The 18,689-nt window shown below is 41.1% G+C and overlaps 1 protein-coding gene across 1 annotated transcript in view; it reads right to left on the reverse strand.

Moving 5' to 3' along the window:
• The window catches only part of LOC105447832 (laminin subunit alpha-1), a 150,368-nt gene that overhangs the window by 103,121 nt on the left and 28,558 nt on the right, over positions 1-18,689 (reverse strand). Inside the window, exon 3 of the mRNA XM_011686058.1 lies at positions 2,728-2,970. Coding sequence (XP_011684360.1) covers positions 2,728-2,970 — 243 coding nt within the window. The remainder of the gene's footprint in view (positions 1-2,727; positions 2,971-18,689) is intronic.

Below are 18,689 nucleotides of genomic sequence, written 5' to 3' on the forward strand. Positions count from 1 at the left end.
CCCCCTGAAGGAGGATGGAAGTGCATCTCCCGACAACGCGGCAAACTCGCTGCACCCGCTGTCGCCGTTTCGCAAGAAGGGATGTCTCTGCCACGAGAGAGAGGAGATCCCCATACCTGAGGAAACTGATCCTCGGATTACCTTTTATTCCGTGGTCTGCTGCAAAAGTGTCTTTTAACGATTCGCATGGTTGAGATAACGAGAGAGATAATATCGAAAATTTGTTTCTTAAAGTAAGAACATTAAACGCTATTTCATTGACTTCTGTGAACTTAGCACCTCCATCACAAACAAGTTCGATTATATGCCATAATTAAGTGCTCATTTATTGCTAATTTATTGCTCCAGTCAAATTTATGGCTCCTACCCATTCGCAGGAAATTAATATTAAAAGTAGAATGCCAACTTCATGTTATGTTAACATCTTCACTCCCGAAAAACACGTAGAAAATATTGTAAAAAAATACCAAAAATTTTTGCTATTTTTTTCTAGTTTTAAGATACTGCAAAGAAACATCGAGAATTATGAGTAATTGTGTACCTTAAAACAGAAAAAAGACAATTAAATAATTTATTACAATAAATCGATTATTTCACAAAAAATAAAGATTGCCATTTTAATAATTCGTCACGAGTCTATAATAATTAAGTACAGGATAACGTTAACGTCATTATAAGTAATTGTGCCTTTCACAGATATAATTACATATGTATATCGTTTCCTCAATATTCTTACGATAAAGAATTAGAAAAGCAGCTCGACAAATGAAGCAAATATCGATATGCGCGGTCAAGGAGGTGAAGGAAGTGACTTATAAATTTCTACCATAAAAAAACACGTTGCTCGCAAACTTATTCCCGATGATAATGAGGTGAATGGTAAATTATCGTCACAAAACAGTGCCAATCGCGGTGTAGTAATAGCTCGGAATATGCTGGTATAATAATAAAAGCGCACTTTCGTTTCGTTCTTAATACCTCGCTTCCGATATCGTTGCATGTCGCGATTTAACGTAACGGTGTACCAAAAGAAATTAATTGAGAACTAACGGTCGGTATATATATATACGCAAGCCGCGGTAATTATACAGGAAGTTTCTTTTAAACCTTCATCTACACTATTATTTTTAGATTCTTAAAATAGATTTTTCATAAACATGCATCAGAATATTAATTCTAAAATGTATGCAATCGAGAATGAGGAATTAAATATGAAATGCACGAAAGCTATAACGAAAGTTTTATTAATTGATAATAAACTTTGAAAGGTGTAAAAGAAAAAAGAGAAATGTTCTTAAATTATACGAAAAATTTATAAAATATATTAAAGATGTGATGAAGAAGATTTCGAAATATACCCACTATATAGTTTTATATCGAGGAAGTGGCGTCCTGTTCGCCGTTTATTAATGACCTTAAGTCACCTCCGTACTATTACTTTACGAAAAAAAAGGTAAAAACGAGTGGAAGAGCGGGAGGGACGGAAAAACGGGATCTACCGGAAGCAAGCGGGCCGGCAACCCCGTTGCCTGTAAAATCAGCGCCCGCTAATCATCCAATCGCGTAATTGCACACGCGCGCGGCCGCATAAGATCGACGGTAATTAACGATGCTGAGTGCGGCCGTGAGGATTTTCGCAAGGATTATTGATAATGACACGGTTAGTCGCGCTCATAGCGGAACGAACGCAGGAACGGAAAAATGCATCGGCGAGCATGTAAACGCTGCTCGTTACATCACGGGTGTTATTAGCACAACCCTTTTCATATCGGTTCAACTGCTTCCGAGAAAAGAATTTCGGGAAAAGCAATAAAATTCAAACGTGAAATAAACAATATATAAGATAATTTCTCAATTTCTATACAAGAAATGACTTTCTATTTAATTTTTATTGAGGAAATCGAATGCGCCAGAATAAAACTGTTTTGTCGGTCAAATGAAACTGGAAAATAACGCTAAAGAAATAAATGTTGGTAATATCTGACATTTAAATACTGAATCATTGTAACGAATGAGTGAAGGTGAAGACGATTCATTTTCGACGACGATCAGGCATTACGGCGCGATGCACGGCGAGGTGCGCCGATTGGCAGCCTGACATTTGTATGCAACAGGTTATTAGAGATAGGTCGTTACGCTACTTTATGGCTGGCAGTTAAAGGGCTCGCGCGAAAAATGCACTTCGACGTGTTTTTAGGACGGGTTAATTATCCGCGTTTTCAACGCTCGCAACACATTCGACGTTGCGATGAATACGTCGCTGTGTTATTTGTACGTGCGGCAACATATCTGGACCTTAATGGTAGTCGCAAGTTTTTTTTTACACGTTAGTTGAGTAATTTCTTTCTCTTTCCTGGTTTTGCAACGTTACTTTGTGGGAAGTAACAAGTTACAGTTAGCAAGTGCGGCGTTAATGCAGCCGTCCCTCCCTCAGCTCCCCGATAATAACTCTATTTTGTACGAAAAAGTGTTCGATTGATTTAATAATACGCCTACTATTGATTTAATTATATACTCATTATTATTAGAATGCAGCAAAATGCGTAAGATTATCAAGAAACTGATCACTGAAACGAAATAAGATTGATATTGCGAGACGATAATATTTTTTTTTTTTTTACGAAAGAGCAATCATAAAAGGAAAATAAAATAGTACACAAAAAGGAAGAAGCTGCTATCGGTGAACCACATTTTTCGAGCTTTGTGAAACGAGAAACGCGTCCTCACCTCGCCGTTCTCCATGGGGGTTTGTCTCGAGTGCTGGCTGGTGCATATGACCTCGTCGTCGGCGATGTAAACGGGTTTGCCCGCGGCAGGCGATGCCGAATATCTCGTCCAGCATTCCCCATCGCTCGGCGCGTAATACTGCCACGGCTGGAAGTTCTCGCCGTCCAGAGATCTCTCGAGGATCCAGGCCGCGGGTCTCGGCGAGTTCGCGGCCTTCACTATCACGTACTCTATTTGATAGACCTGAAAATATATAAGTATAACGCAAAGGTCAGCATAATAGACGCAATTATATCACTAGTGTGTGCGTGTACAATTTCCTAACCGATTATAAAATTATAAAACAACACATTGTAAAGATCAACATAGCGCAATAATATCGCACTTGAGCGTATAATTGATAATTCGTGGTTTAAAAGTTTCGTGGCTTAGAAAGGGAAAGTCCCCGTGTTCTCTCTACACCCGCGACTCCTGATCGTGCCACGTTCCTCTCGTTGCAGGTCGCGCCGAGATAAAAATCAAGCGAGCTCAATGCCGGAGGCCGGATTTGCAGGTCTCCCGCGGCTCGTCGGATATCCCGCCGAGAACCCGAGATCTCTCGGCGACGGATAATTAATTCCAAGCGACCGCAGATCGCGCGCCGAACTAGTTAGGTGCACCCATCGACGCGACGAATAGGCGAACACAATGATCGTTATAATGCGCCGCTGCGTCAATCTCTCTATCTTCTCCTCGCCATCGATCGTATACGCGCTCCCGGGAGGGAAAAAAATATCGTGCACCATACAGAGAGGCGGATGTTGAAACTTTTGTCTGCGCGTTCGGAATGCGTGAACCGCGATTTTACACGCAGCCCGGGTAGACAAGCGATGAAAATTGGCCGCTACTCGCTATTAGCGCTACCTTCTTTCGCCTGCCTTATTATTACCTTCCCATTGTTCGCACGTTAAAAATATGTATGAATCGATAGTTAAATACTCTATGTGCACACTATGTATAGATACCCCACGCTGTCTCTCGTGTCTCGATGTCGGACGTAAATGGCGCAAATACGAATTTAAAAATACAATCTGGCGTAGCAAATCGCGGCGCGCACGTAGGCGAGTATTACATTACAGCTAGGATGCTTCGTTGAATACTAGGCACGTGAATGATACTATGAATGTATCGTACGTTATTATCTTTACATAACGCACGATGTTACGTGATATTTTAGACGAGCGCTTCTTCAGATAAATTAGTATAATTTAGTATAATTTAGTGTAATAATTTTAATTATATTGACGAATACGTTTTAATTAGTAAAGAAAGAGAAAGACAGCCGGAGAACAAGAAAGAGACTTTCAATTTTGATTTAAATTAGATAACTTATTCTCTTCCTCTCATTTATATGAAGACGTCAAACGCTATAATACTTTTTTCAAGTCCCGAGCGTGCGTGAGGATGTGCAGTCGCATGCATCTCCGACTGCAGTCGTGATTTAACAAGACGGCGGAGTCCTTCATCCTGCCGTCGAGCGGCGGCCGCGTCTTTGTCGTTGCCGTTGTCGCTGTCGTTGTCCTCGTTGTGTCGTCGTTACGCCGGCATTGTGAGAGACCGGACCGACGCCCACTTTCGGACCATAAAGACAGATCGCATGTCCGCGATACCCGGCTTCGTTTCCTTCTAAGGACTTCGTCCGGAACGGGCCGATTCGGGCCCGTGGAGAAGCCGGCTTCAATTATCCGGCCCTTTTACCTCGTAGACGAGGATATACGCGCGGCGCGGCACACCGCGTGTATAGCGAGTGTGCGGGGGATCGCCTTTAGGCATTAGAGAATCATTACATCGGCGATCGAGAGGCGATCTTTAATTTGCGCGACCAATGAGCCTGCCCGTGAATTATACGACGTATTGACGTGACGGGAAAGTATTAACGAGGATATAACCCGTCTCGTTTAGCGTTGCGGAATGTGCAAACGAATATATATGGCAGCAACAGCAGCAGCAGCAGCAGCAGCAGTGCCGAGGCCGCAGGGGGATACGCGTTTGCACGCCGACATTGTTATGACAGGAGCAAGGGAAAAAGGGAAAGCGTTACGAGGCAGTCTCTTCCCGAGGCTTCCCTGCCTTTTACCAGCTAAATATTTGCGTTGGCCGCGCACATGCTCCTCCGGTTTCCAGAGTTCGCCATCGGCATATCGCGTGCCGCCGTCATATGGGGTAGGTCATAAGCAAAGCCACGAATGCATTACTGGCTCAAGGTTGCCCCCTTCCGGCCCCCGAGGGGGTATTGGGTGTTCCACGCGGACGGTGTATACTAGAGTTACAGAGTTTATCGCGCCAGCGCACGACAGAATTATCGAAGGATGAGGCGTGTTTAAGCGAACGAACGACCGCGTACGTGCGTGCCTGACTAACTACGAAACAAACCGTCGTCGGGCTGCCATTAAAGGAGAATAAACAGAAACTAGAAGTTAAATCGGGAAACGCGAATGGAGTCGCTGCCACTAGAAGTGGCATTCACATTCTAGCTTTAATGTGCTTTTGCATTCTCATGTTTCTCAAACATAAAAATCAGTATAAAACTACATACGAAAAATTACTTTAGTATAATAAATCAAGAAATTTTTCAGAAATATTATAATTCTTATATTATAATATATAATTCATATGTACAATGAAAATGTAATTTTTATATCTTTTTTTTTTTCAAGCTTGAAGATTGAATTGGATAATTAAAATTGAATATATTTTTAGAATCTTTTTGTTGACGAAAGATGTAATTTATTTTTTTTTTTAGCATTTTCCGTGTTTATTTTCGGAAACGACATAATCGCATGCAGCAAAACGGCTCACATTATCGCGTGAAAGCCCGTCGATACTTCGTGGATCGCGTTAAGAAAAGGTGTTCCAGGGCGGAACCTCTTGATTCGAGGGGTATTGCGTTCGGTAGAGTTAGCGCGTGTAAATACTAGGCGGAATATAGCGGATAGCCTTGCATGAAGGCACGTCAAGGGCCGTACTTGACGCACCTTGCTGCGACCTTCCGATATATCAATGGCGTAGACATCGCGATCACGTTATATATGTATAGCAATTATTAAGATTTGTAGTCACAATTGGAAAATAATTTTAACCGTCTATCTTATACGTGATACATCTAATTGACTGCGGAGTGCAGACAGCTGATTCCAAATTAATTGACAAATTGAAACAGTGATGACAGTGACTTTCCATCGTTGTCATCATGTTTCGTTTAATATTACATTAAATAATATTAGATTTAATATTAGATTACCGCATCTTTGCGATCCTTTTCCTATAAAACTATCGGGCGCAGACAACGCCCTGTTAGGAGCAGCGTCATTCCTTCTGCGAAAATGAAAAGTGGTCGGGTACGAGAGCCGCGCTCGATCTCGCGCTCGGTATCCGAGAAACATGAATTGTGTTTTGCCCTCGCGGTCTCCGTGGGGAATTCTCGAGGCACCGGCCACGTGACACGGCGCGAGAGAAATGCAACCGACGGCTCCCACGATCACGGGCGATGGCTTCTTTCGACGTTAAACGCATCCACGGCCTTCTAAGGATGCGCCTGGTATTAGCATCGGATGACAGAAATGGCTTTATAGCTGACGCGTAAATAAATAAATTCGATAATAGCCTGAGGGATCAGGATGTCCTTCCTTTGGACAATTCGAAATTTCCAAAATGGATCAAGGTCGATAGAAATCGAATAATCGAAGATGATTAATTCAGATATTCAATTTTATCACGCGACTAGATGTATTCATGCTTGCAAACTACATTGCAAAACTAATTTAAATTTCGTATGAGTGATTCGCACATTATAAATGTATATCAAACAAGACAATGCTTCGTATAAATTTTGCGTAACGCTTTTATTTAATGTAGCAAGTTAGTATGATGACAAAGAAATAGAAAACGCGATCCGTTATTTATATCTTCTATTGGGGAGCATGCATTAAGTTTTTTCTAATTAATATTAGAAAGAACACGTCGATTACTACCTCGTAAAAATCACGTTTCCTAATTTAGACTATCAATTACACCGTACTACCATTTCTGTAAGATCGCCGCGCCGAATCGAATGCTTTCACGTAATCGTACGGTCGATCACTCTCGACTGCTTCTCAAAGAAAGGCTTTACCGGAATTACTACAACCAGTTAACCCGAACGAAGAAGAGCAGCAGATATTATCGAAGAGGCTGCAAACGACTCGCTGAGGTGTGGAAACGGCACAAGAAACTATAAGGGAAGCCGGTATCGTAAACAGATCTCCCGCGACCCGTAGCCGTTATCCGCGACAGGATCTCGAAGGAGAGGCGACATCTCCACCGGTAATGCTCACTCTCATTCGCGCGCGTTTACAGCCGCGTTTTACAGTTTCACGCTCGCCAGCAACAATGAGCGACGCTGATCGTCGTTCGCGCGATCCGCGATAATAAACGAGCTGTGCGACCTGGAGAGGAACGACCCGGGATATGACGACCGATTGCATTAATAACGAATGATAAAAGAAGAAATCTGAAATTCCACGATAATCGAGAATTTATCGGTGTTAAATCAAGCGACTATATTGATCGTCGTGAAGATAGGAAAGTAGATATATAGATGTACAATTTTTTGTTTGGAAGATAAGTAGATGTAAAAGCAGTCGGATTTTATAAATTTCGATATTACACGTACCCTTCGATAAAATGAAGCATCTTATTAAGATAAACGCGACCTGCAAGCAAACTACAGAAAAGATTAATTATGAGTTAAATTATATAATGTGATATATTGTGTTAAGAAATATATATATAGTTAAAGGGAAACCCTTGTGAACGTGATTTAAAGCGCATTGTAAATTCAACAACAAACAAAGAGTTGCCACAACATGTTCGCTCACATGAGTAAAAGTCGCCGGTCGTCGTTCGCGAAGATTCTCACGAAGTAAGGTGCTCGGGACACCCCTTTATGGGCGCGACCAACGCGGGGGACCCCCTTCTTGACCGAGGCTAAGGGGCATCACTAATAAATTGGCATTGCACGCTATCTCGCCAGGTCCGTAAATGGGGTGCACTGAGAGAGGAGTGCACCGGCAAGAAAATTTACCGGACGGCCGGTTTCCGAAGCCGTTAAGGCACGAAGCATCTGTACCTCGGCTTCGTCTGGGCTTTCTTCGGGACCGATGAGTAACGAAAGAAATGTCTGTTGTTATTAGAAATCCTGTGAGTCTCTCTTTTCTTGAGGAAGCACGAGTTATAATGATTTACACACGCCATGTCATCTGTACCTCGTCTTGTTTAAAAAGTTAAGTGAGAAAAATGAGAGAACAAAATTTGCCGCTTTGTAGCATAATGTAATAAGTAATATGCCACATATGATGCGTATTAAACACAAAATGAAAAATACAAAATGTTCTAGGTTTAATAAAAAATTTTGGCGAAGAAAAGCAAAAATTTAAAAGTACAAATTATTGCTTCTTTTTCAAAAATGTATATCGCAAATATAACGCTAATTGTAAGTTAAGTCTGAGTAATTAGACGTAAGTATTCTCATATAGGGTACGAAATTCTGAAAATAAACTGTTACGTGACAAGTCTACAAGAAATTATTTTATATCAAAATAGAGAATAATGAGAAACTACCTACGAGATTTGCGTTATTAGACAATTTTTTGCCACCACATATTAACGTTTCTCTTCATTGTCGACCTACGCAGATGGAACGACCCACGACATTCGAAGGGTGAAGAAGCAGAGGGTAAAACACAGAACAAAAACGATTCTCTTGAAAGGACTGGCGGCTTTCTACTCCCACGTGAGCAGACTTTAAAATACGCCTACAACGAGTTGTTTGCGATCGATCGGGATGACGTGAACGCGGTTGTAAACACCGTTTTAATTAGACATCCGTGATTGGCATTTCAATTTGTGTAATTAATCCGAGAATCAATGCGACTTCAACAAATTATTCGAGGAAGGTGTGCGTCAGCAGATAAAATTGATCACAAATGGAAAAATTAATTTAGATTATTTTATTAATAACCGAAAATACAGAGAAAATATGATGTTTATTAATATGCTTTTAAATTGTCTCTGTATACGTTAATTAGAAATTAATAAATAAAGCTATTATTTGTACTCAAATAGAACACAAAGTATATTCTATCATGTGTCTTATTATTCATTTCTTAATAGCTATTCGTAATTATTGATAAATGGCAATGTTTCATTTTGCACGTTTTGTACATAAACATATAGGTATGACGAATTACTCAAAGCAGTGAATTGCAGAGAAATGGTACATTCTGATGACACTGATAGCAACGATAAGAGATCTTATAAGAAACGTGTACGTGATCTGTAATTAAAACGACTATTGCGATGTTATTCATTCAAGTTACTCTTAGGAGTAATTCGATAAACGAATCAATTAAATGTCGCAGCGAGTAAGCCGGCGTAACGTGTTATCATCGATTGCGACGAGAGAATATTGCGTGGAAAACGCGCGCTCGAGATATGTTATTAAATCAAACCGCTTATTGCTACCTTTCTTAGAAGCGGCGCGTTCGTAAAAATATTCGGGGAGTGTCTGACACGTGTGATTTTTTCGTCATTTAAATAACCCGCTCGGCATCGAGCGAGTTTTTCTCGAACCAGGTCGCTAACATAATGCACAGTGACGGGAAATCGTGCGAGTGTAAAATAAAATTTCCTTGAAATATTAATTAGACGTTCTCGATTGACTTGACGAACTGCCGGTGCGAATAGAGCTGACTAATATAATCTACCTTCGGGATATTTTCACACTATACGGCATTATCTCCCGATGTAATCTTACACGGTAGCTAATGAAGCATTCGCGAGAAGTGTGCAGGCCTATTTAATTCTTTTTAAGCGATCAAATGTTTACGTGGCACAATAATATTGCCGATTTAACGGTTCTAGAAATACAATCATGATATAAATTGAAAACATAACAACAAATGAAACTAGAGAATGCAATTTAATTTAGAGGAAAAGAAAAATCGATCGTTAATTATAATAAGCCTTCATTCCAGAATTTCTTGTATATTAATACTGTGTATTCAACGATCGCGTGCGACAATTTATTTATCCCAACTATTCGCGGTAATTTCTCAAAGTTTGAGATCAAACGTTGCGTGTTTCCGCTCTCTCGATTCATAAGTATACACGGAGTATAAAATATAGTCGCATTTATGCTCCACACGTTTCTCTCTCCCTCTTTCTCTCTCTCTCTCTCTTTCTCTCTCTCTCTTCTCTGTGCAGCAGCTTACTTATGACGGACGTATTTTGATGACATGTCATGTTGCTAGCTACCAACGTCTCGGTCCGATGCATCGGAGCGTATGCACGAAACGAGCAGATTTATCGGCGAAGTCTCCCGTTACTACAAGGTAGATGTATTAATTGCGGATGGATTTAAAGTAACGCGAGACGACTTAATCCGATTACGGGACGGCGAGACGAGAGATTCGTCGCCGATCTGAAATTCCTCTGTTAGATAGATATAAAATTACCGAGGCCTAAACACATCATGTGGAATCCCGCGTCTTTTTTCTCGACGATTGCGTACCCAAACTGACACTTCCAGCTGAGACAGCTGATCGCAAATGTCATCCGCTATGTATAACATGTATGATTTGTGTAATAATTAAAACTTGAATAATATAATTTATAAAAGTAAATTAAAGAATAAAAGATAATTTTTATAGTTTTACTTGCTCTCGTCAGCAACGTTGCTTTTGCTCATCTCTCTGATAAATTATAATTATTAATTTATATTTTTATTTTATAAGGGATTTATAATGCATAAGAAAAAAGAGAAATTATAAAATTTCTTCTTTTTCTCGTGTTTCTTTATTTATTCACCTTCGCTAATAATCAAGGGATCTTAAATTAAAATTGACATGGTAAGGGATTATACGATTTCCGCTACGTCTGAAAATCGAATTTTTACGTCGAGCAGCGCGAACGAAATCGAATTATGGGATACGTCACCGAGGGAAACGATCATTTGAAGAGCGAAATTCGATTGCGCGTGTGTTAGAGGGACTTAGCAAGGGAAGCTCGGCAAAATTGGATTTAGACACGTAAGTTGGTGCAGCGACCTCACGAGACATTACGCCGGGGCAATTTATATCGTTACCGAAGCAGCAATTTGACGGGGAAGTATATATCTGTATTACTTCATCCGTACATTGCCTCGTCGCTGAATCGTAATCGGGCAAATATAGCTGCAATTTTATTCGCCATTTAAAAAAATATCTATTTATCGCCAAATTATAATTAGTGGAAAAGTAGTTAAAAAATTCGTACATATGACATAAAACAAAAATGTGAGTTTAGCCTCGCAAATTATTTTCGCATATATAAAAATACTCTAAAAATCTCGCGTATAAACTTCGAATAAAAATTTATATAAAATTTTTTACGAGATAATATACTGTCGTCGCATTAACCTTAATCAAATAATTCCTTCGGTTTATACACTTTATACGATCTAATGTCAGACATAACATATTTACTTCTTGGATTTCTCGAGATGAGAATTTTAGCGAATGTGCTCGTCTTCAGACTTGGCCGTGCGAGTGAGACGCAACGCGACGCGACGAGCGGACACCGCGCGGTCTGCCACGAGGGATTCCACGTCCTGGTCTCTTGCCAATCTGATCTCGGTTTGGTCCAATGCTCCGCGACGTTTGCCAAAAGACATTTCGTGCACGTGCGACGAAACACGCGTGCGAGAATCGCTTTCGTCGCGCGTTAACGAGAAATCCTAAGTGCGCTGCGTGTGAAATTAGTCTGGAAGCGAGACCGTGAACGGTCTGATGTGAAAACATATGATTCTTTCTTCGCTGATCATCGTCTCGTCGTAATTACGTAATGCGCGCCTTTTTTTTGAATAAAATTAACATAAATCGAAATAAATATATAGTAATATTTATACGTAGGCACGTCAAATCTGTTGGTCATGAAAATTAACGACGATGCCGGTACAAAGGAAGCGACCAGAAATGAGATTCGTCATACTGCGACTCGGTTGAATTGCAAAGTGGGCCATCGTTAAAGGGAAAAGCGTGATTGTGAGAGTGTCGTTAGAAGACGCGCTTTTAACTTACACTAATGTAGTTATGGACGTAACATCTTCCGGGGCTCGTTACGAGCAGAATCGCCTTCATTACTCGAGAAAGTTCGGGGAAACGTATTATCGGGGTCCTGGGTGGTCCAAGGCCATCGATTTTACGACTCGATTTGGTTTCTCAAAGGGAATTGCCCGGGCACCTTTAAAAAAAGGGGTCAGCCGTGTTGAGAGAGAGAAAGAGAAAGAAACCTCCCTCGTAACAGGTTACATAAATTCTTTGTCGCCGAATATTTTATGTCGCGAGAATGCCTCGATTATCAGCAAGAGCCAGTTAAAATCACGCTCTAAAATGTATGGTTGTTTTCCTAAAATCCTAAATAATTTCCACAATAGATCCAGAATTTCTTCGGTTTCAAAAAGAATCGCTAACAAGTGCGATTTATTAGAGCGAAGATAAAAATTTAGGTAAAATTTTTTATCTTAGGACAAAGAGAAATATAAATTTTTCTTCGTCAAGCCGTGCAATTTACATTCTTTGTTCAAAAATAATTACTCTATAAACTTAATTATTACTGTGTTGTATATATATACAGAAATAAAATAAAATAATTCGAAATTCAAACGGTTTAAAACTTCAAAATCTTGCGAATTTCAATGTTGTGAGGTATTCTAATTTTAAGTAAAACAGTACTTTGTAGGAGATATTTGGACTCAAGCATTTAACGAACGAGGAAGGAACCTTTGCACGTAACAACAGCGATAATTGATCGGGGTCGATGAATCACGCCGGAGCCGCCGCAATCCCTCCGCTCCACAAACGCCGGCGGTTAATCGGACCGGGTAATTCGATTTCGTGAGCAGTCGGATCAACAGTACGGTACGGAGGCGAAAGCCCACCGAGTTTCAGGTTGCGGCCCTCGCGCTCCTCCTTGGTCGAAGGCCTCCTCTTTTTTTTCCCCCTACTGTGGCTCTTCCCTCGGAATCGAGCCACGAATACTTGTACGTACGTCCGCCTCGGCGCCGGAGAGGAGTCGAAAGTATGCAGGCATCGTGTACAATCTGTGCATGGGTAAATACCTGCTCCGGTATACCTGCGGCGCGACATAAACCCAAGCCTCCATAAACGGTCCAGTGCCTACCGCATTTATTCTTTTCCGGCTGTGCTCTCGCACAGGAGAGAGCATAAGCCTCCTCTCTCGCGGGCAGCGAGGGCAGCGAGGAAAGGAAAGCGAAGAAACGAACGAAAAATCCACGGCGCTTCCGATCGTTAACCCTTCGCACACGGGCTCTCACGTGTACACCGCACGATGATTCAAGCGCATCCGTCTATATCCGTTTTCCCTCTCGCTCCCTCGCGCAGAGTCTGCGCGCGACTTAAAAATAACCCGAAAGCGCGCTACTCGCGTGCGGTACAAGCTTAATTGCCGTAAAGTTGTCAGAGTGTAACGACGCGGCGGGAAGTGATCACTTTAAATAAGCCAGGGTGGCCCGACAAATTCATCATCTAAATGCAGAATCGTTATCGAAGATGATTGAGATTTCCCTTTTATCTCGAGCTATACAAGAGAATCGCATTGCTCCAAATTAATGTTGTCATCCCGTTACACCTCCGGCCATCACGATTATAATTTGTTTCCAATCACGAATCCTCGATACGCTCAATTGATCCCCGATATGGAATTTCGCGATCGCAATTAAGGAAACGCGTGTCGCGCACGACAAGCACGGAGCGAACGAGAGCGATTCGTGTGAATGCAAATAATTCTCATGCTTCGCTCGCTCGCGTGGTCTCTCGCCGCTTCAATATAATTCCAAGTAATTAAATTTCACCACGTAATTGACACGCTTTCGATACGAGGTGCAGAAGCAAGAAATTCATCCGATTTATCACCGGCGCGGTATTCTCGCTTTCCATTCTCGCCGTCTTCGGAGTCACGAATGGCGAATTACGACCCCTCTGATCCTCTTTATAACGGGATGTACACTACAAATATTTTTCCAAATACGGTGCTACATCACGTTTCGATCGTCAATACCTCCGCGAGGAAAATATTTTCTACTATTGCTTCAATATACGATGATCAAATAACTCCTACTTGCATCACGATTCTGGATATAGTAATCTTGATCGAAGAGGAAAAAAAAAATTAATATTTAAGTGGTATTGCGCCACAATCTTCTGCGGAAAATTTTGCGGTCTCTCAATTCGTTCAACCTTCGGTCAGAGAGCAGGCTAGGCGACCGGATTGATTTATCGTCAGTTCCTTTTATACCTCGATTTTCTTACATTTCGTTCCGGCTCGACCGGTCACGACGTGCCATCGTCGCGTTTGAGCGTTGGCTCATAAGTTTCCATCAACGACGACTGGCGTCATGGTCGGGGAGCCTTAAAATATTTCGCACACCTGTGAGAAACGTAAAAGTTGATTTTCCTCTCTTACCCGAGGCACTTTCGACAGAGACCAGCCATCGATCTTTTTCAAACGGTTCGACGTAAAACGGGGATGCAAATTCTCCACGCGGATAACTTTAAACGTTTACGTGCAGCAAGCTCGTGTATCGCCGATAACATTTCAGCGAAACCGGGACCGCATAAGTAACACTTTTAAGAGTAAACAAATCAATATTTAATTGAATTATGTTCTTGCTTAGCCCGCTTTCGAAAGGCGCAGAAGGTGCGCGTACGTCTTTTCGTTTCGAAAGGTCCTTTTGCCGCGCGGACCTTTCGAAGCTGCCTTAACATCGCAGTAAAATAAGATTCGCGGCACGATAAACGGAATGTCGCATTAAATTTCGTTCCGCTTCTTGATTTAACGAATAAAGCCAATTTCCGATACGAGTGCGATTCGCGTGCGTGTCTTCTCACCTCCGCGCGATCCTCGGTCTTCTTACGCATGCGCACGCGAGGATAACGTCCCCTGTAAAATTTTCGCTCCGTCATAAATAAAATGACGTTTTAATTATCGGCCGGTTTTGCGAATCAAAGAAAAGCAATTTGCGCTCTTGTGAAGACGCGAGCGCGAATATCGTCGTGTGCCCATCTCGTCTTGTTACCGAGGGAGTCTTCAATAAGGCTCAGGGCAATATCATCGGGCCACGAAATATCTTAATAACCAGATCCCTGTCGGTTCGAACACGGCCCCGGATAATAATTCACGCCATTCACTCGGCAGGCAAGCTGTTTTCACAGAGAGCAGCAAGAAAAAAGCATGAAAGCAAGAAAAGAGAACGATCTTACGCACGGCACGGCACTTAATCGATCGAGCGCATACAGAACGTATACTCGTATACGTTATAACTGAGCTGAAAATTGCTGTGATAATATAGATCTAAACTAAAGATAAATTGCAGAAGATGCCAAAAAAAAGGATTCGGACGCTCAATTCTAATACGCCAGAAAATGATATAGATCATCTTTGGATAATTGTTTTAAAAATAACATCTCGTTTAAGTGTAAAAACTAGAAGACTTAATGTATAATTATTATCTAAATTGCATCATACGATTAATAATTTCGATTACGATCTGTTATCGGCTTATGGCGCGCTTTGATTTATTTCTTTTAATTGACGGCCGTGGATCGATGGGACGATTATCGCTCTGAGGAGACTGGCATCCCGAAGAAACCTGGTTTAATCGCTTCGTCCTATAAACGCGGACGACCAACGGTGTTGCTGTTGAGCAGAAGGCAAAAAGATGGCTGGCCGTGGATCCGTTGTACGTAAGGGCCGCGCGCCGCGGTCTGTAATTATCGCCACTGGCCGTGGGAATTGAATTACGAGGTAAATTCGTGACGTGCCATAACGGTGGCTGTTCCGATAAAAGGCACGGGCCGCCCGACAATCATCTCAAGCACATTCGACGATTTCGATGGAGACTATCACGCTTTATTGTAATTTATACATTATAGATATCTACCTATGTAAAGAAACTCATCTTTTATCTATATAGACACTCATCTTTTATCCGTTTCTCTCAGTAATTTTATCGTAGATTCTCTTATCAGAAGAGAAAATCAACTCCATCACAGAAAGAATTCGGATTTAGAAAATTATATAGAGAATTCAATGTATTATTGATCAAATTGCAAGGCAAAAAATAGACAAAGAGAAATAAGATAAAAGCTTATATTACTCTTCACGTTTTTATGGCTGCAAAGAATTCGGCATGCTGCATCATGAGCAGAGTACCATGTCGCTTGATTCAAAAGCGTCCCGCATCTCGATTCATAACGATCCAATAACGCACAATGATACGCGCGCGGTCGTAAAATCCGGAAGAAAAAAAGCCCACGATTGTGTCTCGTCGTGTAACATATGCGTACATCATCCGCGATCCCGCAAGGTCCGGTCCATGAATAGGAAAAAAGAAACAAGTCCGCCTTCGGACGAGGAGCGATCTTCCACCCTACGAGGTATTATTTTCGTGACTTCGTCCGTCTTTCACTTTCTTCCCCCTCCGTTCCAGTCGTCCTCCCCGCTCGCCCCTCAGGAAGATGATTCATTCACCCGGCCGAAGGAGAAAACGGCGTGCGCGCAGGTTCGAGGACCTCGGGACAAGCGTTCGAGGGACGACGGCAACTCGACTCGTTAATCCGTGAACAATGAAGGATTCGAACTTCAGTCGCTGCTCGACGTGAATACCATTCGCTGCTCCTTTTCACGTTCGATATCTCATCGCAGGGTTAGAGGTGGCGTCGATCTACGACGGGCGATAAACTCTCTCGCCCGTTTCATTCCGACGCTATTCCGAGGGAGGCGGCTTGACGCGCGGTCCGATCCTTCCGTGATCCTTCGACAGGATCATTTCTCTTTTTGGTGATCCACGCGAGTGGCGCAACATATCGATATCATAAATATGCTGATTCTGATACTTATACTGCCTTCTATATATTATTAAAATGTTGCATTATTTTGATTGTTGAAAACTAACATTACTTTGCAGTGAAGATTAAAAAATGTTCTATTATCTGAACGACCCGATTTCAAAATGTTTTATTAATCTTTGTATTTATCTGTATTGTTGTGCAGGCAAACGCCTCGTTAGGCGATCCATGTAACTTATCCTTCACTCTATGCTCTCTCGCGTATTGCGGAATATATTAAATATATTTTCTTCTTCAGCACTGCTTTGAGAATACTAATGAATTTTCTGCAACGACGGGGGACCGGCCGTTGTAACTCCTCCTCTCCTATTCAATTTTTAAGAATTATTAATCGCGCTCGGACTGTTATGGAAGATACTTCGTTAGCTATCGTATCTTCTCCGCGTAATCGATTTTCTGTTTTCTTCCGCATGCAAAATATATTAAATGCATTTTCAAGGCTCCATTAAGAGTACTAATGAATTTCATACCGACCACGCGGTCAGTCACCATCCTAACTCCTCCTCTCTTGCCGCGAGGAAATGTCGGCGTGTCTCGGCAAAAAGGACCCGCACGAATCACGGCGCGGCGATCGTTCCCTTCTCAATGTTTGACGATCATTTGTAGCCGTCTACTAATTATTGCGCAACACGGTCTCGGGGCCCTTTCACCGTGTACAGCAGAATAAAGGTTGTCCATCAGGCGGCCTTTTTAGGCACAGACAAATTAATTTATTCCACCGTACGCCTTCGCACGGAAGGCGGGGCTGATCCTCACGCTCGCTTGTGCCAATCAGTAGCGCAAACAGAAGTTACACGTGAGACGAGCTAACGGTACCAATCAATGCGAGAGAATTTTCTTTCAGCAAATCCGAAAATAAGTTTTAACTCCTCTACATATTGACATTTTGCGAAAAATTCTCCTTTTCAAGTTAATGCAATACCAATACGCACCATCATTTTTGGCTTTTCATAAAAATATTTGAATTAACAATGCTGATTAATGTTATCAATATAATATTTAAATTACTGCTAACAAATACTAGTTACTAAATCCTTAAATTTAAAAAAAAAGTTTAGTAATTTCATTGCTTATATTATTTTAATTCTATTCTAAAGAAATAATAAGTACAAAATTAATAAAGTGTAAATTAAGCATCATTTTTAACGTTAAATTATCAATTTTTGCTAAAGAAGATATTTTTCTCTCAACTTAGGTGGTCGTGGCTTGCAAAACTATACAAAGGCAATAACAACAACGTCGATCGTATCATATCGATTTAACATCGGTTCGCGGGATGAAACAATTATGAGCAGCGGCGAACGGCAGTAAAATTAATAAGCGCAATGAACGTTAACGAGAACCATAAATATATTCCCCCGCGTCCTGCTTATTCGCCGATTAGCATAATCATTCCCGATATTCACGGACCATAATTTTAAAAATGTCGCAATGAATCCCGAGCAATTTTCTCTTCATAAAAAAATACAACAAGAGTATATCGTTAGGATTATTACCTGAAGAGAAACACCTCGGGCTGCGGATCCTAAATCTCATGTTGCGAAGAACCACTGTGTATTATCTTTCTTTCAAACTTAATCTTAATTATGCTTCATTTCGTAATATGCTGACTTTTTATTATGTATTACAAAATTATACAATCGATTACACAAAATAAAATAAAACAACTTCATCAATTTAAATATTAAATTAAATATTAAATAATTATATTAAATTTCTTTCTTATTGCTCATATTCTTGTAATTAATTAAATATTAATATAAAAAACATTTAACATAATAGCTTATAGCAAATACTGTTATACTTACGACGTATAATTACGATTACGAGTTTATTATTAAAAAATAATTTCGTCGTGTTTATCTTGTCCAAAAGGTTTATCTTTCAGGAAACGAAAATTCGATTGTGCATATTATTGGTCCGTGGTTCAATTAAGTCTTTTAGTTACGGACCGTTACGGGAGAATCGGCTTTTGTAAAC

The sequence above is a fragment of the Wasmannia auropunctata genome, unplaced genomic scaffold, assembly GCF_000956235.1.
Source record: "Wasmannia auropunctata unplaced genomic scaffold, wasmannia.A_1.0 LD336116.1, whole genome shotgun sequence".
Classification (NCBI taxonomy): Eukaryota; Metazoa; Arthropoda; class Insecta; order Hymenoptera; family Formicidae; genus Wasmannia; species Wasmannia auropunctata.